At 44.8% G+C, this 21,727-nt stretch overlaps 1 protein-coding gene across 8 annotated transcripts in view; it reads right to left on the bottom strand.

The window, feature by feature from the left end:
* Positions 1 to 21,727, bottom strand: part of LOC123758602 (transmembrane protein 181) — a 439,494-nt gene that overhangs the window by 198,176 nt on the left and 219,591 nt on the right. For all 8 annotated transcript variants that reach the window (XM_069334329.1, XM_069334331.1, XM_069334330.1 and 5 more), the window contains one exon: positions 17,498 to 17,625. In XM_069334329.1, the coding sequence (XP_069190430.1) occupies positions 17,498 to 17,625 (128 nt within the window). The remainder of the gene's footprint in view (positions 1 to 17,497; positions 17,626 to 21,727) is intronic.

The raw sequence follows: 21,727 nt of genomic DNA, 5'->3' as shown, positions 1-21,727 counted from the left end.
AATTGAGGGGGTCTTCCCTACTTCCACTTTTGTAGATTGGAACTATGTTAGCCTGTTTCCACATGTCTGCTATGATTCCTGTACACAGGGATGCTTGAAAGATCAGGTGAGGTGGAATGCTGAGCTCAGATGCACATTCTCTCAGAACCCATGGTGAAACTCCATCTGGACCACCTGCTTTGTTCTTACTTAGCTACCTGGTTGATAGGGTTCTGGGAGTCCTTTTACTTCCCAAGCCCGGCCCAAGGCCAGGCTCGACTTGTGAGAGTTTGGTCCACCAGGCTGTTGCTTGGAGTGGCCCACAGACCCACAAACTCACCAAAGCCCGGCTGATCTGGAACTTCTCTTAGAAAACAGTCCAGTTTTCTCTTGAAGATGTCCATGGTTGTTCCGGCAATATTTCTTAATAGTCGCTGGGAGGACGTTGAACAACAACAGACCTCTGATGTTTATACAGAGGTCTGATTTTATTTCTCTGATTGTGCCTATGGCACCTATGCTCTTCACTGGTTCAATCCTGCATTTTCTTCCACATCGTTCACTCCAGTACGTTGTTATTTTACTGTGTAGATTTGGGACCTGGCCCTCCAGTATTTTCCATGTGTATATTATTTGGTATCTCTCTCGTCTCCTTTCTAGAGAATACATTGGGAGAGCTTTGAGACGATCCCAATAATTTAGGTGTTTTATCTCGTCTATGCGTGCCGTATATGTTCTCTGTATTCCCTCTATTTCAGCAATCTCTCCTGCTCTGAAGGGGGAAGTGAGTACTGAGCAGTACTCGAGACGCGACAACACAAGTGACTTGAAGAGTACAACCACTGTGATGGGATCCCTGGATTTGAAAGTTCTCGTAATCCATCCTATCATTTTTCTGGCTGACGCAATATTTGCTTGGTTATGCTCCCTAAACATTAGATCGTCGGACATCATTACTGTCTCCACTCGATCATCCGGACTATATGGGAAGGACCCCCAGCCGGATTATCACATTTTTCGGATAATGGTACTTTTTCACCTACGAGTCCAAAAGTGACCATTTCCAACTATTTTTATACTGTACTACAAACAACATAATTTGAATTGCCTTGCCACATACAATTATTAAATATTCAACTAGAAACCTCAACTTACCTTGTTGGTGTTCGTCTTCTTGATTGATGCCACACATCTTGAAGTTAAAAATTCTTAACAATTTACGTAACCTATACTAACACAACACTAAAATTAACACTTAAAATTACTGTACAGTTCATTAAGCTAAGTTAGTTTTGACTGCCAGCTGCTGAAGCCTCACTGGTTGAGGGCATTTGGGTTGCCTGTGAGGCCTCACTTGTTGAAGGTGCTTGCTTGCACCTCACTTGTTGAAGCGCTTGCATGCCCTCACTTGTTGAAGGCGCTTGGCTTGCCTGTGACGCCTCACTTGTTAAAGGCGCTTGCTTGCGCCTCACTTGTTGAAAGCGCTTGGCTTGCCTGTGGCGCCTCACTTGTTGAAAGCGCTTGGCTTGCCTGTGGCGCCTCACTTGTTGAAAGCGCTTGGCTTGCCTATAATGCCTCACTTGTTGAAGGAGCTTGGCTTGCCTGTGGCGCCTCACTTGTTGAAGGCGCTTGGCTGCCTGTGACGCCTCACTGTTTGAACAACACGTAACTTGTCTTTAATTGCTAGGACAATCTTCTTCCTCTTAACACTTCCAGAACGATTGATGCTGCTACCAGACATATTCTTGGCCAAAAATGTTCAAAATTACTATGAAAATTAAGAAAGCTATTTAAAAAAATATTTCACTAATGACGCAACACTGTGAGGCCGCACTGGTTGAGGCGTATAACTGTGACTTGTCTTTAATTGTTAGGACAACTTTCTTCCTCTTAACACCTCCAGAACGATTGATGCTGCTACCAGACATAGTCTTGGCCAAAAATGTTCAAAGTTACTATGAAAATAAAAAAGTTATTTAAAAAAATATTTCACTAATGGCGCAGCACTGTGTATAACACGAGGGACGGACGCACATGGGTTGACCAGTGTTGGACAGGTCCACTTGGGGCAGCCATAACGCGTTATGTAGGCCGCCAGGAGGAAAAAAATTCACAATATTTTTTAAGGAAACTTCAGCCTGTGCACAATGCTTTTAGGAAACTTATTTATTTGTTATTACATAATTACTAGTAGTTATTTTATTTGTTTTTGGCTATGATTAATTGTTCTAAAATTAATGGTAATGCCTGTACCCAGGTAGTCCCTCCTGACGCACCCCTCCCACCACCACCCACCCACCCCACCCCCACCTACACCATGCGCCTCGAGTTTCGGGCAGACGGGATTAATACCGTATGGCCTGCCTCATGTTTTCATATACGGACAAAGGCACGATTATCTGGGGGACTGACCGGATAGTGTAATTTCTGCAGAAAACCTGCTTTAATCCGGTCCCTGTGGCTATTTTGGCCGGATATTGTGATAACTTTATCCGTTCACGATTTTGGCCGTATAAGGGCGTTTTTCGGATGTTCGAATCCCGGATAATCGCGAGGTTACAGTATTCCCAAATCCTTGACATGTTGTTTTCCTACTATGGGCAGATTCGATTGTGTTTTGTACCCAGTATTATGTTTCAGATCCTCATTTTTGCCATACCCGAGTACCTGAAATTCATCACTGTTAAACATCATGTTATTTTCTGCTGCCCAATCGAAAACAGCTCCTTTAGCATATTTTCCACTTCATCTCTAGACACCTCTATATACTCTATGTTGTTCTCTGGAATTCTAATTGTGTCTGGTTCTCTAAAGATATCATTTTGTACAAACACACTTTGTAACTTTTCGTTTAATGTTTCACACATTTTCTTTTCATTTTCTTTGCATCTGTCCCCCATTTTCAACCTTTGAATATTATCCTTTACCTGCAGCTTACTTTTAATGAATCTATAAAAAAATCCTGGATCTGATTTACATTTGTCTGCTATACTGTTCTCAAAGTTCCTCTCTGCCTCTCTCTCCTTACTGACGTGTAGTTGTTTCTTGCATCTTTGTATCGCTGGTATGTTTAGGGGTTTGGCCTCTTTCTATAATGATTCCATGCTTGTGTCTTTTGATCTCTGGCCCCCTCGCAATTTCTGTTGAACCAATCCTGTTTCCTAGGACTGCATGTCTGTTTTGGTACGAATGTTTGTGTGCCTTCATCATATATTGTGCAAAATTTGGCATACATCTCATTTACTTCCTTGCCGAGCAACAAGTCTGTGCAATTATACCCAAGAAAAAAATTTCTAAGTTCCCCATAGTGTCCTCTCTTTATACAAGTTTAACAACTGTTTCATTGTCCCCATTCTCTACTAGATTATATCGCATAGAGTATTTAACCCCTTAACTGCGTTGCCTTCAAATATGACATCCCGCAGTGCGCAGGAAATAAATTCTCTGGAAAAAATTCTTTTTTCTTTTTAAAGTGTCAGAAACCCTTCCCTCAGTATGGGTATGCAGAAAAAAAATCGAAATTGTACTTACTTTGGCTGCTATGGGGTCCGTAAGTTGGGGCGTGACGTCATCATTCCCTGTTTGCCCGTGATGTACGCTCACGGGGCCAGTAGGGTGCTCGGGGTGGGGTGCGCGAGTTGCCGCGAATATATTTTCGTTCATTTTTTTCGCACAGTTCCAAATACATTTTATTTGTTTTTACATGCTAATCCTATGTATAGTGAACACGTACACTATATTATGGCAGTAAAACATCCGTACTGTCTGAAGACACTGTGTTACGTGCATGACACTTGTGTACACATATGCAGCACATATTTACTATGTATCATGCTAATATATGTATATATACAATCTATTTACACACTATACACTGTCACACACTACATACATTCACCATCAACACACTCGGAACACCTCGAGTGAGAGCAGCCACACCCAGCCAGTCTCCCTCACTCCAACATCTTACTCGCCAACATTGCTCCTCCCACCATACTGTTATAGTTCTTATTACACATGTTCTATATACCTATCTACATGTTTTATTTACCAGAACTATGCAAGTAAGCCGGTATTGTGTCCAAACAGTACAGTGGCCACCATACACTGCATGAAAAATCACACAGCCGACAGCAGACGACGCTACGATTACATCACCTCCCTCACCAAAATAGCTCCTCTCAACATTCTCCTGGTGCTGTTCTTACACTATATACACACACTATATATACCCATGTACATATGTGTTGCCCATAGCGAACCACTAAGCTAGTATGGTGAGCAAAACAAGAGTGGCAGCCACACACACACAATGAGGCTACCTCAATTCTCGCCCTCCCTCCCTCACCAAAATTCCTCCTTCCACAATACTACGCACAACGCTAATTATAACCACAATCCTGCTATTACAGTGGTACCTCGGAATGCGAGTGTCCCTGTATGCGAGGTTTTCGGAAGACGAGCAGTATTTACTCCAAAAATTTGTCTCGGAAGGCGAGGGTTACCTCGGGACGCGAGTTTGTTGATACGCGTACAGGCCGACCTAGCGCGTGGTGGTTCGGCGATCGTCGCCCCTCTGCCCCGCCGCCCCTCAGTTTACCATTGTCTTGCGCTCAGTGACTACCCCCACATCAATTCTTCTCGCGGATTTTCAGTGTTTTGTTGGATTTTTGGTGATTTGTCTATACAATTTGTTATTATATATCTCACCATAGGTCCCAAGAAAGCCAATGGTAAGGATAAAGGCCAGAAAGCTCATGTGAGGATGACAATAGAGGAGAAACAAGAGATCATTCGGAAGCATGAGAACGGTACACGTGTTGTTGAACTTTGTAGGCAGTACAACAAAGCCACATCAACAATATGCACTATACTTAAGAAGAAAAATGAGATTATGGGTGCTAAAGTGGCAAAAGGAGTAAGAACATTAACGACACAAAGACCACAAATACTTGAAGAAGTGGAAAAGTTGTTACAGAGCACCACTTGGTTTCCGAACTTTAGTTATCCGAAACTTCCAGTTTCCCGATTGGGGTTGGGGAGTCATGCTACCCGAACAAAGTTCGGGTAGGAAGGGGTCCGCCAAGCGTCACGCCGGCTTGTTGTGGTGGGTGGGAGATGGTCCAGTTTGCCCACTGTGACTTCACAGATTCACGGCCTATTATTCCTATTATTTTGAATTGCCATAAGGCTGGAATGTTCATTCTGTGCTTTTGTTTTACATATCTGCACAATCAAGAAACATCTGTGCACCATGTTGGCTCCAAATGCACGCATTGCATCAGTGATGGCCGACTGGTGGGTGGATGAACGATGCAACTTAGGTGGGAGGCAGTATGAATGAGGAGGGGGGGAGAATCAGTGACAGAGGGGGAGAGAGAGATGCTAGGAGGGAGGGGGAGGTAGGGAGAGATGTTAGGAGGTAGGGAGAGATGCTAAGAGGGAGGGGGAGGTAGGGAGAGATGCTAGGAGGTAGGCAGGAAGGGATGGAAGTAGTGAGAATTAGGGAGGGAAAGGCAGGCTGGCAGGCACAGGCAGGCAGGCACAGGCAGGCAGGCACAGGCAGGCAGGCAGGCAGGCAGGCAGGCACAGGCAGGCAGGCAGGCAGGCACAGGCAGGCAGGCAGGCAGGCAGGCAGGCGCAGCAGGGAGTGAGTGGTAGTCACGCGGTTGAACCGCGTGACCTTGAGAGATGGGATGTAGGGGGGCGGGTGGTTTGTTGGTGGTGGGGGTGAGACCGGCTCATTCCCGAAGATAAGCCTAACACACACTACCCGTTAGCATGATGGCAGGGAGGGAGGCAGGCTGGCTGGAAAGGAAGCAGGCTGGCAGGCTGGGAAGGAGGCAGGCAGGCAGGCAGGCTTGCAGGCTGGGAAGGAGGCAGGCAGGCAGGCAGGCTTGCAGGCTGGGAAGGAGGCAGGCAGGCAGGCAGGCTTGCAGGCTGGGAAGGAGGCAGGCAGGCAGGCAGGCAGGCTTGCAGGCTGGGAAGGAGGCAGGCAGGCAGGAAGCGATATATGGGTGTTGAAGTGAACCATGAACCACGTGACCTTTGAGTGTGTGTGTGTGTGTGTATGGGTTTGGGGTGGGGGGAGAGGGGGAGGTGTATCGGTGGTGGGGGAGGGACCGGCTGACTCCGTAAGCCTAACCACACTCCACAGACCTGTGACCCAGATTTGTTTCTTAAATGTACAGTACAGCATCGTATATTTTAGGCAGGATGTGCCTGCAGGCTGGCAGGAAACATCAAGAGGATGTTTGCCAGACGTCTTAATAATCAGTTAGGAACAATTAAGGACTTTTATAAAGCGGATCAGGACTTCACTTATTGGTGAGTACAAACAAAACACAGTTGCATTTACGCTATGAACCTGTCGATTTTTTCCCCTAGAGTTTTTTTCGTGAATTTTTTCTGAAAAATTTATTTTTACATTTCTAGTTTATTTTTTCCCCTCTATTTCTCGTATACGAACTTACATGTTAACCGACGGGTCTCGTCCCCAAGGGGTTCGGAAACCAAGTGGTGCTCTGTATTAATTTGGATACACGACAAGGAGTTGAGGGGTGATAGTGTTTCGGAGGCCATTATTTGTGAGAAAGCCAGGGTGTTGCACGAAGACCTTCTAAAGAATACCCCTGCAACGAGTGATGCAGAAACGAAAGAGTTTAAGGCAAGCAGGGGCTGGTTTGAAAAATTTAGAAAGAGAAGTGGTATCCATAGTGTTACAAGGCATGGGGAGGCAGCCAGCTCAGACAAACCAGCCGCTGGACGATTTATTGACGAATTTAAAGAGTTTGCAGAGGCTGAGGGATACCTCCCGCAACAAGTGTTTAATTGTGACGAAACAGGACTGTTTTGGAAAAGAATGCCTAAGAGGACATACATTACCAAGGAGGAAAAATCCTTGCCTGGACACAAGCCTATGAAAGATAGGTTTACACTTGTGCTGTGTGGAAATGCGAGTGGCGATTTGAAAATTAAACCCTTGCTAGTGTATCATTCTGAAAATCCAAGGGTTTTCAAACAGTATAAAGTGCAGAAAACCCATTTGTGTGTGATGTGGAAGTCTAATAAAAAAGCATGGGTGACTAGGCTTATTTTTTCGGAGTGGGTGAATGAAGTGCTGTGCCCTGCCATAGAAAAATATCTGCAGGAGAAACAATTGCCACTCAAAAGCCATGCTTCTCCTTGACAATGCTCCTGCTCATCCTCCAGGCTTGGAAGATGATTTGTTGCCTAGATACAATAAATTCCTCACAGTTAAATTCCTTCCTCCTAACACCACTCTTCTAATTCAGCCTATGGACCAGAAAATCATAGCGAATTTTAAGAAACTTTATGAAAGGGCACTTTTCCGGAAATGTTTTGAAGTGACTGAAGCCACAAACCTCACCCTCAAAGAGTTCTGGAGAGAGCATTTTAACATTTGTAGTGCTTTAAAACTCGTTGACAAAGCCTGGCAAGAAGTGACTCAAAGAACCCTGATCTCTGGCTGGAGAAAATTGTGGCCTGAATGTGTGAGAGAACTAGACTTTGAGGGGTTTGAGCCTATAAATGATGCTCCTATTGTTGAGGAAATTGTTAGTCTAGGCCAGCAAATGGGCTTGGAATTGGATGGTGATGATGTGGAGGAGTTGGTGGAAGAACACAACGAAGAACTGACCACCGAAGAACTCCTAGCCCTTCAACAGGAACAGCAAGCCAACGCAGCAGCGAATGATTCTGCAGTGGAGGAGGAGGTGGCAGCAGCACCAGCGAATGTCCCTTCTGCAGTAATTAAGAAGGTGTGTCAGATGTGGGAAGAGATTCAAACAACTGTTGAACAGACTCACCCAGAGAAAGCTGTAGTAGGCCGTTGTCTTAATCTTTTCAATGACAATGTGATGCCTTACTACAGAGAGAGCTTGCGAAGAAGGGAAAAGCAAGCTTCCATGGACAGATTTGTGGTGAGGAAATCGAGCAGTGAGCCTCACCCAGGACCTAGTGGCACTCAGGTAAAACGTCCCAGGGAGAGCACACCAGAAAGGTCCTCACTGCCTGATGTGATTATGGAAGGGGACTCCCCTTCCAAACAGTAACTCCTCTCCTCCTCCCCCCTCCTCACCATCTTCCATACGCCTACAGCACTCGACAGCAAGGTAAGTAATAAATGGAACATAGTTTTGTAGGTTTATTTAGATGAATTAGGTAAATTAGGTATAAAAATTTAGTTTGATGTGGGGTTTTTGGGGTAGTCAGGAACGGATTAATTCATTTCCCTTTATTTCTTATGGGGAAATTAACTTCGGAATGCGAGTTTTCGGAATACGAGGCGTCTCCAGGAACGGATTAAACTCGTATACTGAGGTATGCCTGTATTACAATCCTGGTCAATAATTCCTGTAAATGAATAATTGACCACACGTTTATTTTGAAAAGGAACCTAAGAAATCATTTGAAGATTCCTAGATGGACGAAATAATGCTGTGGTGCTGTGGCTAGCGCTGTGAACATCGTGAACAGCATTGAATCACTGATATTTGAACATTTTAACCAGTCATTATCACACTCAGGCTCTTCTATAACACTATCATGGCTAAATAATACAAGTTATATATATGTTGACCAGACCACACACTAGAAATTGAAGGGACGACGACGTTTCGGTCCGTCCTGGACCATTCTCAAGTCGATTGTGATGGGGAGGTAGGGACAGGCATTAAATAGGCAAGAGAGAGCTGAGGAGGAAAGTCAGGTGTAGGGGATAGTAGTAATGAGAACTGCAGCAGGCCTATTGGCCCATACGAGGCAGCTCCTATTATAACCACCGAAGGAGATATTAATAGGAATAAGAAGAGGATAGCAAGGGAGCGTAGGAGAAGACAAGGAACAGAAAAAGGGAGAAGAGAGAAAGAAAGGGAAAGAGAAAGAAAGAAATGGAAGGGGGAAAGCTCAGGTTAAGTCACGTTTGTTAGAAAGATTAGAGCATTTGAGTATATACTGTGAAAGGGAAGAGTCCACAGCAACAAAGCCAGGACTCAAGTTCATGTTGGGTACATTGTTAATAAGAGCCAATTCTACAAGACGGCGTCTGTGTAGAGTAGAGGCAGGAAAGATTATTTTGGAGGAAGACCAATCAATGGGATGATTAGAATCCCTCACATGGCAGAAGAGAGCATTGTTAGTGTCTGCAGACATAACACTTCTCTTGTGTTCTTTAAGTCTGTCATTCAGTGTACGGCCAGTTTCGCCAAAGTATTGGAGAGGACAAGATGAACAGGAAATAGAGTAGACACCAGCAGCATTAGAAGCAGGAGGAGCAGTGTGAACTAGATTGAACTCGTCTTTCGACAAACTAACACACTTCGTAGCAATCTAGTTCACACTGCTCCTCCTGCTTCTAATGCTGCTGGTGTCTACTCTATTTCCTGTTCATCTTGTCCTCTCCAATACTTTGGCGAAACTGGCCGTACACTGAATGACAGACTTAAAGAACACAAGAGAAGTGTTATGTCTGCAGACACTAACAATGTGAGGGATGCCATGTGTGCCATGTGCCATGTGATGCCATGTGTGCCATGTGAGGGATTCTAATCATCCCATTGATTGGTCTTCCTCCAAAATAATCTTTCCTGCCTCTACTCTACACAGACGCCGTCTTGTAGAATTGGCTCTTATTAACAATGTACCCAACATGAACTTGAGTCCTGGCTTTGTTGCTGTGGACTCTTCCCTTTCACAGTATATACTCAAATGCTCTAATCTTTCTAACAAACGTGACTTAACCTAAGCTTTCCCCCTTCCATTTCTTTCTTTCTCTTTCCCTTTCTTTCTCTCTTCTCCCTTTTTCTGTTCCTTGTCTTCTCCTATGCTCCCTTGCTATCCTCTTCTTATTCCTATTAATATCTCCTTCGGTGGTTATAATAGGAGCTGCCTCGTATGGGCCAATAGGCCTGCTGCAGTTCTCATTACTACTATCCCCTACACCTGACTTTCCTCCTCAGCTCTCTCTTGCCTATTTAATGCCTGTCCCTACCTCCCCATCACAATCGACTTGAGAATGGTCCAGGATGGACCGAAACGTCGTCGTCCCTTCAATTTCTAGTGTGTGGTCTGGTCAACATACTTCAGCCATGTTATTGTGACTCATCGCCTGCAAGTTACATATATATTTTGACATTATTAGGCGATGCTGTGGTCACACGCTGAACAGCAGTGCTGTGCGCTCATGCTGCGAGTGCCAGCCTTGGTTGCTCACACACTACTGAGGCTCTCACACCCGGTAATGTGGACCACGATTTTTTTTAGAGATGGCGTCTGTTTACAAGAGCCCTGAGGAAGTTGATGTGAACCCCATGTAGCCGCGGGAGCTTTGAATGGAACGTGAAAAATACAAATACCCGGAGGTGCGTTGCGCAAACCAGACGTGAGCCTGCAGGCGCGTTGCGCAGTTTAAAGGTTAATGTCCAAGAGGACATGATCACTCTTTCCCAAGGGAGGAAAGTACTAGATGTCAAATATCTCTTCTTCTTTCCTGGTGAATACTAGATCCAGTACTGATGGAACATCCCCTTCCCTCATTCTTGTGGCCTGCTTGATGTGTTGATACATGAATGTCTCTAAGATGAGGTTTACAAATCTGCCAGTCCAAATGTCCACTGTTCTTGCCTCATAGGCCTCCCAGTCTATTGCCTTAAAGTTAAAGTCCTCCAGTACCAACAATCGGGATTTATCTTTGTCAGCTCTTACCATAATCTCTCTCATGACCATTATGAGGCCCTCTCGTTTGTCATCCAGTTCTTCCTTTGTTCATGTGTTGCTTGCTGGTGGGCTGTAGGCAATTAACAGTCTCGCTCGCTTTGGACATTGATCACGTCTATCTTTTTTCTCTTGAGTCCTAGCCGTGGACAGGACTCACGTTCACTACAAAAATATTTGTATAAAATTCATTTTTTATCTGATTGACCTCGGGATAGTTTCAAAATAAGCGCCTTTATAATGTGCACAATTTGATACCAAAATGAAAGATGTAACACAAAACTTGATGTCAGAACACTTGAAAGATTATTAACCCTTAACATGCTAGGGGTTTAACCCTTAAACTGCGCAACGCGCCTGCAGGCTCACGTCTGGTTTGCGCAACGCGCCTCCGGGTATTTGTATTTTTCACGTTCCATTCAAAACTCCCGCGGCTACATGGGGTTCACATCAGCTTCCTCAGGGCTCTTGTAAACAGACGCCATCTTTAAAAAAAATCATGGTCCACATTCCCGGGTGTGGGAGCCTCAATAGTGTGTGAGCAACCAAGGCTGGCGCTCGCAGCATGAGCGCACAGCACTGCTGTTCAGCGTGTGACCACAGTATCGCCTAATAATGTCAAAATATATATAACTTGTATTATTTAGCTATGATAGTGTTATATTAGAGCCTGAGTGTGATAATGACTGGGTACAATGTTCAAATATCAGTGATTCAATGCTGTTCACGATGTTCACAGTGCTAGCCACAGCACCACAGCATTATTTCGTCCATCTAGGAATCTTCAAATGATTTCTTAGGTTCCTTTTCAAAATAAACGTGTGGTCAATTATTCATTTACAGGAATTAGTGACCAGGATTGTGATAATAGCAGGATTGTGGTTATAATTAGTGTTGTGCATAGTATTGTGGAAGGAGGAATTTTGGTGAGGGAGGGAGGGCGAGAATTGAGGTAGCCTCATTGTGTGTGTGGCTGCCACTCTTGTTTTGCTCACCATACTAGCTTAGTGGTTCGCTATGGGGAACACATATGAACATGGGTATATATAGTGTAAGAACAGCAACAGAAGAATGTTGAGAGGAGCTATTTTGGTGAGGGAAGTGACGTAATAGTAGCGTCGTCTGCTGTGTGATTTTACATGCAGTGTATGGTGGCCACTGTACTGTTTGGACACAGTACCGGCTCACTTGCATAGTTCTGGTAAATAAAACATGTAGATAGGTATATAGAACATGTGTAATAAGACCTATAACAGCATGGTGGGAGGAGCAATGTTGGCGAGTAAGATGTTGGAGTGAGGGAGACTGGCTGGGTATGGCTGCTCTCACTCGAGGTGTTCTCAATGTGTTCATGGTCAAATGCTCCTATTGACCCATACGAGGCAGCTGCTATTGGCCCATACGAGGCAGCTCCTATTGGCCCATACGAGGCAGCTCCTATTGGCCCATACAAGGCAGCTCCTATTGGCCCATACGAGGCAGCTGCTATTGGCCCATACGAGGCAGCTCCTATTGGTCCATACGAGGCAGCTGCTATTGGCCCATACGAGGCAGCTCATATTGGCCCATACGAGGCAGCTCCTATTGGCCCCATACGAATCAGCTTCTATTGGTCCATACGAGGCTGCTCCTATTGGCCCATACGAGGCAGCTCCTATTGGCCCATACGAAGCAGCTGCTACGTGATGTTCTGAATGTGCTGATGGTAAATGTATATAGTGTGTGACAGTGTATAGTGTGTACATATGTTGTAAATATACATAAATGAACATGAAACATTGGTGTGAATAACTGTATGATGGGAGGGGCAAAGTTGGCGAATACAATGTTGGAGAAGTGAGGGAGGGCTGGCTGGGTGTGGCAGCTCACACTCGCTGTGTTCTGAATGTGTTGATGGTGAATGTGTATAGTGTGTGACAGTGTATAGCGTGTAAATAGATTGTATATATATATATATTAGCATGATACATAGTAAATATGTGCTGCATATGTGTACACAAGTGTCATGCAAGTAACACAGTGTCTTCGGACAGTACGGATGTTTTACTGCCATAATATAGTGTACGTGTTCACTATACATAGGATTAGCACGTAAAAACAAATAAAATGTATTTGGAACTGTGCGAAAAAAATGAACGAAAATATATTCGCGGGAACTCGGGCGCCCCGCCCCGAGCGCTGTACTAGCTCTGGGAGCGTACGTCACGGGCGAACAGGGAATGATGACGTCACACCCCAACTTACGGACCCCCTTGCAGCCAAAGTAAGTACAATTTCGATTTTTTTCTACATACCCATACTGAGGAAAAGGGTTTCTGACACTTTAAAAAGAAAAAAGAATTTTTCCAGAGAATTTATTTCCTGCGCACTGCGGGGGTGTCATATTTGGAGGCAACGCAGTTAAGGGGTTAATATTCTTTCATCTCCACAGGCGCATGTCATTTTGAAAAAAAAAAAAATTTTTTTTTTTTTTTGCTAATCTGTTAAGTTGTGTTCACTGATCACGGGAAAAATAATAAAAAAAATCTATTGTACTTACTTTTGTTGCAATAGAGCCGAGAAGGTCAGCGATGACGTCACAATCTGCATGTTCGCTCATGCAGTACACGCCCCAGAGGCATTGCGCGCGATCCTCAAACAGCCAGAGTTGCCACAAACATATTTTCGCGCTATTTATTTACAATGTCTAGGCGCATTTTATCCAATTTTTTTTCACTAATTGTGTTTCATATAAAGTTTGAACATATTTTATATCAATAATTGTTGCATACACAGGCGCACACAAATGTTTTCAATTACGGCAATATAATATGTCATTACAGTCTATTATATTGTATGTTCTGCTTATATGTTTAGATATTTATAAACACGCACAAGCTATCTGCTTATATGTTTAGATATTTACACACACGCACAAGCTATCTGCTTATATGTTTAGATATTTACACACACGCACACCCTATACACACTTTGAAGCACACTTAGAAGTTTTCTAGACTGTGGTAGTCATTGAAGCAGTCGACAGCACATAATGGGATACCACACATTTCACACCATGTTTGCGCAAGCTTCCGTTTCTGGTCTCTACATGTCGTTGTTTTACACACCAAGCAATCACGTTGGGCTATTGCACGCTTCCCAGCTGGTGGCAAATACTTGAGTCTGTGTGCTAGGAGGCCTTCAGTGTGAGCGAGGCGTGGAGTACCAGCATGCTGCAACAGTGGGTTTATGATGGGCTGCTGAATCCCTGGGACATCTTTTGCAAACTTTCCTAATAACTGTATTGCGGCATCAAATATAAAGTCACGGAAAGTGGGCTTATGTCCAGTTCTCACAAGATACACGTTGAAACAGTTCAGCATGCTCATGTCCACAAGATGGAAGAACACTTTTTTCGTCCACCTACATGTTTTCCTCACACACTCTGCAGTGCCAATCATCATGTCTGATTTATCAATCAACCGCATGTTGATATTATAGTCTAAAACACAGTCTGGCTTATACAGTGGTGCCTTAGTTTTATGGTTCACTTTCCCACTGTTCACCATTGTTCCATCATGAATTGTTGTCAACAAGTTCACCTCTCTTTTGTCTTTCCACCGAACTGACAGAATGTTATCACTTTTCTTTCTCTGACACTCACCAACTGCAATGTCGTTGTCAAACACAGGCATTTCCCTTCGTTGTGGCTATACTGTACCAACCAATCCGGTTCTATTTTCTAGCAAGAACCGAGCTAGCAAGGGACTTGTATAGTAATTATCCGTGTATAAAATGTGTCCCTTGTTCATCCACGGAGCCATGGTGGACTTCACTGCACTCCCCGAGAATCCATGTTCGTCGTTACCGGGAATGTCTACATCACTAGCAGAGTACAATATCATGTGTAACACGTATCCTGTCTCACAATCACAAAGAACAAAAAATTTCAGGCCAAATCGGTTTCATTTTGAGGGAATGTACTGCTTGAATGGAACACGTCCCTTGAAAAGTACGAGAGATTCATCAACCACCAGCTTCTGTGCTGGTACGTAAAAATCTCTGAATTTTTCAATAACATCATTCATGTAGTGCCTCACTCGCCACAGTCTATCATCATCTGTTCGGTCCTGAACACTTCCAAAATGTAGACACCTGAGGAGTATCTGAAATCTGTCTCATGACATATATTTCCCGAATAAAGGTGTTGGTATTGTATGGTCCTTGCTCCAATAGTCACTTATTGCATGTTTGTGACAGTGCCTCATCAACAGAGTGCCAAAAACACATACATTTCCGCAACTGTGGTATTTTTCCAACGCTGCAGTCGTGAAGATTCTGTGATTTGCCTCTCAATCAGGTAAGCAGCATGCAGGTTCGTTTGGTGTACAATATATTCCATGAGTGGTTCGTCATAGAATGCTGTAAAATATTCCATCTCAGCCATGTCCTCACCTTGATTAGGGAAAAGGTTTGTAATCCCTACATCTTTATCGTCAAAATGAGGGATATTAGGAATAAAATCGTCACCATCACTCCACACAAGTACACCAGGCGTCCTGCGAGATGCAGAGGAAAGACGGCGAGGAAGCGATGCATACCGGCGACCAGGAGCTGAATACCGTCTGCGAGAAGCACGGCGGCTACGTGCACGTGAGGTGGGTGCACGTGAGGTGGGTGCAGGTGAGGTGGGTGCACGTGAGGTGGGTGCACGTGAGGTGGGTGCACGTGAGGTGGGTGCACGTGAGGTGGGTGCACGTGAGGTGGGTGCACGTGAGGTGGGTGCACGTGAACACGAGGGTCTTGGTCCCTCATGTGGTGCCATGCGGTGGCGCTTGGCTGGGCGAGATGCTGCTGACGCGCCAATTTCTCGCCCAGTTACACCACTGGTACCAGCCACAGACTCAATAAAACTATGATCTGAGTCACTAAACCCAGAAAAGGAATCACCTCTCTCTGACTCGTCACCCTCAAACAGTAAATATCCACAGGAACTGTGAGGTCGTGGTAGAATTGGGGTAGAAACTGGCCGAGGAGGCATGGGTGAGCGTAGAGGCCTCGCCATGGCATGGCGGTCATTGTCACTCTCACTGCTGCTGCTACTATCACCCGACAACTGTGTATAATCCTCATCGTTGTCTGAATCATCAAACATACTTTCTTCACCTTCAGAGAATAATTCGTGGGCTATTTGCTCTGGGGTGAGGGATTGAGTGGTGCGTGCCCGAGAGGCGTTTGACCGTGCGCTCGCCATGGTGACTCTCGCTAAACTGAGGCCTCCCACGCCTTCGGTTCGTGAGCGGGAATTTTTTTTCAAAATGGCCGCTGTTTACTATAGCCCCTGGGCAGCGTATGTGAACCCCAGCTACACCGCGGGACATTCAAATCGTACGCGGAACCCATATACGTCATATGACGTGAAGCGCAGTTGACTGGTACAACGTCTAACACGTCATATGATGCAATGTGCACTTTAAGGGTTAATACGTTTTTGAGTCTAAATTTTAAATTTTAAAATATTTGTTAAAATTCTAATTTTGTGCTATTATTATGGGATTAGTTTTACAATGCGCGTCTTTATATTGCGAACAATTTGATACCAAAACGAGTGATGTAACATGCAAATTTATGTCAGAACATTGGAAAGATAAATAATTTTGATGACGAGCGTCGAAAATTAAAATATTTGTTAAAATTCCAGTTATTGCTCTATTATTATGAGACTAGTTTTAAAATGTGCACCTTTATATTATGAACAATTTGATACCAAAACTAACGATGTAACATGAAAATTGATGTTATCAAACTGAACGAGTATACAAATTAGGTTGTGGTGTACAAATTGGTCCACGTTCACGGGTAATTTTAGGTGTGCTGTCTGGAGTCTCACCAGAAAGACTCCCCACATTCATATTTTGGACATTATATGCATATAAATCTGCAGGGAATTTAATTGCAAACACAATGATACCAAAACAAATGACGTAGCACGAGAATTAAGGTGAGAAAACTGAAACCAGTATACACATTTTACTGATTTTGTGCACTCACGGTTAACTTTTCTGACTTTAGGCTTTGCTGTGGGGAGTCTCGCCAGGCTTTTGGACATTATATGCATATACCTCTGCAGGGAATTTAATTGCGAAAACAATGATACCAAAACGAACGACGTAGCACGAGAATTAAGGTGAGAAAACTGAAACGCGTATATACATTTAGGCATCGCCGTATGCTCGCCCACACCATTAGCCCCATGACGTCAAAGTCTGCGACGCTCACGTGGCGCACGCAATAGTGTTAAAGTTATCAGCTTATCATCTTGATTCCAGAGCTGCAATGCCATTATGTCGATATCACGAGGGTTTTCAAACATTAATTCTCTTACCTACATGTGTTCCTTCACCAGCACAGCCACTCCTCCCCCCTTCCTAGTTTTCCTGTCACATCCTGAGTAGCCCCTTGGGAATACGACCTCATTTAAAATATTTTCTTCAAGTTTTGTCTCTGTTAATGCAACAATATCTGGGACTTTGAGCTTGATTATATCCTTCAACTACAATATTTTCAATCCCACTCCATCTATGTTGGTGTATATTATTTTCAGGAACATGTTCCCCTTCCCAAGTAGAAACAAGCTCGTGCCCTTACACTGATGCGACCTGGTAGATGGGAACCTTCTCAGTGTATAGCTTCATTGAGTCACTGGCTCACCCAGAAATTGGCATTTATTGCATTCAATTGAATGCTGATTTTTTACCTGATAAGGTATTAATGAAAAAAAGAAAGAAAAACCTACAACACTCACCTGTCTGAGGCCATGGTATATACAGAGCCAGAAGAGAAGGAGGGCACACAAGAAGGTGGACTGGAACACAGTGTCCACTAGTGCTGGTACCCATGAAGCCATCAAGAATGTCATAGGGAACACTGGGTCTGTGGAAAGGACACCTTTTTAAGAATTCTTTGCCTATCAGTCTTTTGCCTGGATTCAGAAGCTTTATTTTGTATTTGTGTTTGTTTGCAATATGATGAAAAGTTGTGAAGTACATTGATCAAGTATGGCTTTTCGTTGGTATGTTCATGTCGTATAATGAAGGTTTCAAGTTACTGCTTAAAAGTACAAAGACTGTTTGTCTTTCACTCACAGTTATAAACCAATTCATTTCAATTCAGATTATTAGGTCATGTGAGATGTCTCGCCACATTTTCAACAATAATTTAAATAATACAGTGGAACCTTGGTTGACGACTGCCCTAAAAGACAATTTTTTTGGAACAAATCAAATTTGTTGTAATATTTGAACTGTTACACAATGGTTTACTTTGAAGACAATATCTGTTCGTACGCGTATGGGTCGAACGAGCGCATGGTGCTGGAGGGGGGGGGGGCGAGGTGCTCTCAGTTTGTTTACAAGTCTATCCCGCAACCGATCTTGAATTCTTTGTAAAGAATTTCTTTATTTTTCTGCTTTTTTGTTTTCTGAACAGTAAAGTTCTGTAGCGAGTACAATCAATATTCTCACTTCAACTTCTCATTAGCTTAACCCTTAAACTGCGCAACGCGCCTGCAGGCTCACATCTGGTTTGCGCAACACGCCTCCGGGTATTTGTATTTTTCACGTTCCATTCAAAACTCCGCAGCTACATGGGGTTCACATCAGCTTCCTCAGGGCTCTTGTAAACAGACGCCATCTTTAAAAAAAATCGTGGTCCACATTCCCGGGTGTGGGAGCCTCAGTAGTGTGTGAGCAACCAAGGCTGGCGCTCGCAGCATGAGCGCACGGCACTGCTGTTCAGCATTTGACCACAGCATCGCCTAATAATGTCAAAATATATATATAACTTGTATTATTTAGCTATGATAGTGTTATATTAGAGCCTGAGTGTGATAATGACTGGGTACAATGTTCAAATATCAGTGATTCAATGCTGTTCACGATGTTCACAGCGCTAGCCACAGCACCACAGCATTATTTCGTTCATCTAGGAATCTTCAAATGATTTCTTAGGTTCCTTTTCAAAATAAACGTGTGGTCAATTATTCATTTACAGGAATTAGTGACCAGGATTGTGATAATAGCAGGATTGTGGTTATAATTAGCGTTGTGCGTAGTATTGTGGAAGGAGGAATTTTGATGAGGGAGGGAGGGCGAGAATTGAGGTAGCCTCATTGTGTGTGTGTGGCTGCCACTCTTGTTTTGCTCACCATACTAGCTTAGTGGTTCGCTATGGGCAACACATATGTACATGGGTATATATAGTGTGTGTATATAGTATAAGAACAGCAACAGGAGAATGTTGAGAGGAGCTATTTTGGTGAAAGAGGTGACGTAATCGTAGCGTCATCTGCTGTGTGATTTTTCATGCAGTGCATGGTGGCCACTGTACTGTTTGGACACAATACCGGCTTACTTGCATAGTTCTGGTAAATAAAACATGTAGATAGGTATATAGAACATGTGTAATAAGAACTATAACAATATGGTGAGAGGAGCAATGTTGGCGAGTAAGATTTTGGAGTGAGGGAGACTGACTGGGTGTGGCTGCTCTCACTCGAGGTGTTCTGAATGTGTTCATACGAGGCAGCTGCTGTTGGCCCATACAAGGCAGCTGCTGTTGGCCCACAAGAGGCAGCTGCTGTTGGCCCACAAGAGGCAGCTGCTATTGGCCCACACGAGGCAGCTGCTATTGGCCCACACGAGGCAGCTGCTATTGGCCCATACAAGGCAGCTGCTATTGGCCCATACGAGGCAGCTGCTATTGGCCCATACGAGGCAGCTGCTATTGGCCCATACGAGGCAGCTGCTATTGGCCCATACGAGGCAGCTGCTATTGGCCCATACGAGGCAGCTGCTATTGGCCCATACGAGGCAGCTGCTATTGGCCCATATGAGGCAGCTGATATTGGCCCATACGAGGCAGCTGCTATTGACCCATACGAAGCAGCTGCTACGCGGTGTTCTCAATGTGTTGATGGTGAATGTATATAGTGTGTGACAGTGTATAGTGTGTAAATAGATTGTATATATACACAAATTAGCATGATACATAGTAAATATGTGCTGCATATGTGTACACAAGTTTCATGCACGTAACACAGTCTCTACGGACAGTACGGATGTTGTACTGCGATATTATAGTGTACGTGTTCATTATACATTGCATTGGCACATAAAAACAATGAAAATGTATTTGGAAAGGTGCGCAAAAAATGAACAAAAATATATTCGCAGCAACTCGCGCGCCCCGCCCCGAGCGCCCCACCGCCCCCGAGAGCTTACAGCACGGGCGCACGGGGAATGATGACGTCACGCCCCAACTTCCGGACCACATAGCAGCCAAAGTAAGTACAATTTCGACTTTTTTTTTTTACATACCCATACTGAGGGAAGGGTTTTTGACACTTTAAAAAGAAAAAAAGAATTTTTTCCAGAGAATTTATTTCCTGTGCACTGCGGGGGTGTCACATTTGGAGGCAACGCAGTTAAGGGGTTAATGACATAACTAATTAGCAGTAACTACACAAGCTATAATCCTATCACTATTTACAGGTAACATTCTTTCCATCCAAGTTGGAGGAAGCCGAGGTGTAGTCACCAAATATACACAAGCGAATTGCAAATAGCCGATAGTACAATTTTCACAGTGAGTCGGATAACTGCAGTACAGACGCTTTGGATTTACGTCACCTCTTCAACCTCAAGAATGTAGCACTCGGCGTGTACAGTTCTAATCGACTCAAAACACTAAAGCTTCGACACAGAGCAGACAGCAGACTACGACCGCATCGAGCTACAACTCTCTCGCTCCCCGAGTTCAGACACCCTCAATTCCCCATAGAGCCGCCACGTTCTCCCGCACAGAGCTCCGCGACTACGGCCTCACTCAGCTCTCTGCTCTGCTCCAAACTCCGTTTGAACATCTACGACAATGCCACTAACCGACTACTGTAATCAAGACTACTTAGTAAATATGAAACTCACTAAACACTGTGTATCTAATCTACCTAACAACGTAACATAATCGTACGTTACTGTTATTATATATCATGCAATAGGTCCAAGGATGGTGAGGGGACTGGATGGATGGATGGATGGTGGGGGAATTGGATTGATGGATGGATGGTGGGGGAAATGGATAAGGAGGGTGGATGGATGGATGTGGAGGGGGACTGGATGGATGGAGGGGGGGGGACTAGATGAATGGTGGGGGGGGGGACTGGATGAATGGTGGGGGGGGGGACTGGATGGATGGTGGGGGGGGACTGGATGGATGGTGGGGGGGGGACTGGATGGATGGTGGGGGGGGACTGGATGGATGGTGGGGGGGGGACTGGATGGATGGTGGGGGGGGGGGGAACTGGATAATAAACGGAGAGGGGGAACTGGATTATTGGACAGAGGGGGGGGGGGAACTGGATGGATGGTGGGGGGGGGGGACTGGGTAGATGGATGGAGGAACTGGATGCTGGATAGGGGGGTGGATGGAGGAACTGGATGCTGGATAGGGGGTGGATGGATGGTGGGGGGGGACAGGATGGATAGAGGTACTGGATGGATGGTGAGGGAACTGGATAGATGGATGGTGGATGGGGACTGGATGGATGGTGGATGGGGACTGGATGGATGGTGGGGAGACTGGATGAATGGATGGTGAGGGGACTGGATGGATGGTGAGGGGACTGGATGGTGGAAGGGGACTGGATGGATGGTGGGGGAACTGGATGGATGGTGGGGGGACTGGATGGATGGTGGGGAGACTGGATGAATGGATGGTGGGGGAACTGGATGGATGGTGAGGGGACTGGATGGTGGAAGGGGACTGGATGGATGGTGGGGGAACTGGATGGATGGTGGGGGAACTGGATGGATGTGGGGGGGACTGGATGGAGGGATGGATGGTGGGGGAACTGGATAGAGGGATGGATGGTGGGGGAACTGGATAGAGGGATGGATGGTGGGGGGAACTGGATGGAGGGATGGAAGGTGGGGGGAACTGGATGGATGGTGAGGAGAACCTCCACCCAGCCACATCT

The sequence above is a fragment of the Procambarus clarkii genome, chromosome 31 (genome assembly GCF_040958095.1).
Source record: "Procambarus clarkii isolate CNS0578487 chromosome 31, FALCON_Pclarkii_2.0, whole genome shotgun sequence".
Lineage (NCBI taxonomy): Eukaryota > Metazoa > Arthropoda > Malacostraca > Decapoda > Cambaridae > Procambarus > Procambarus clarkii.
This window is presented reverse-complemented; position numbering and strand designations above follow the sequence as displayed.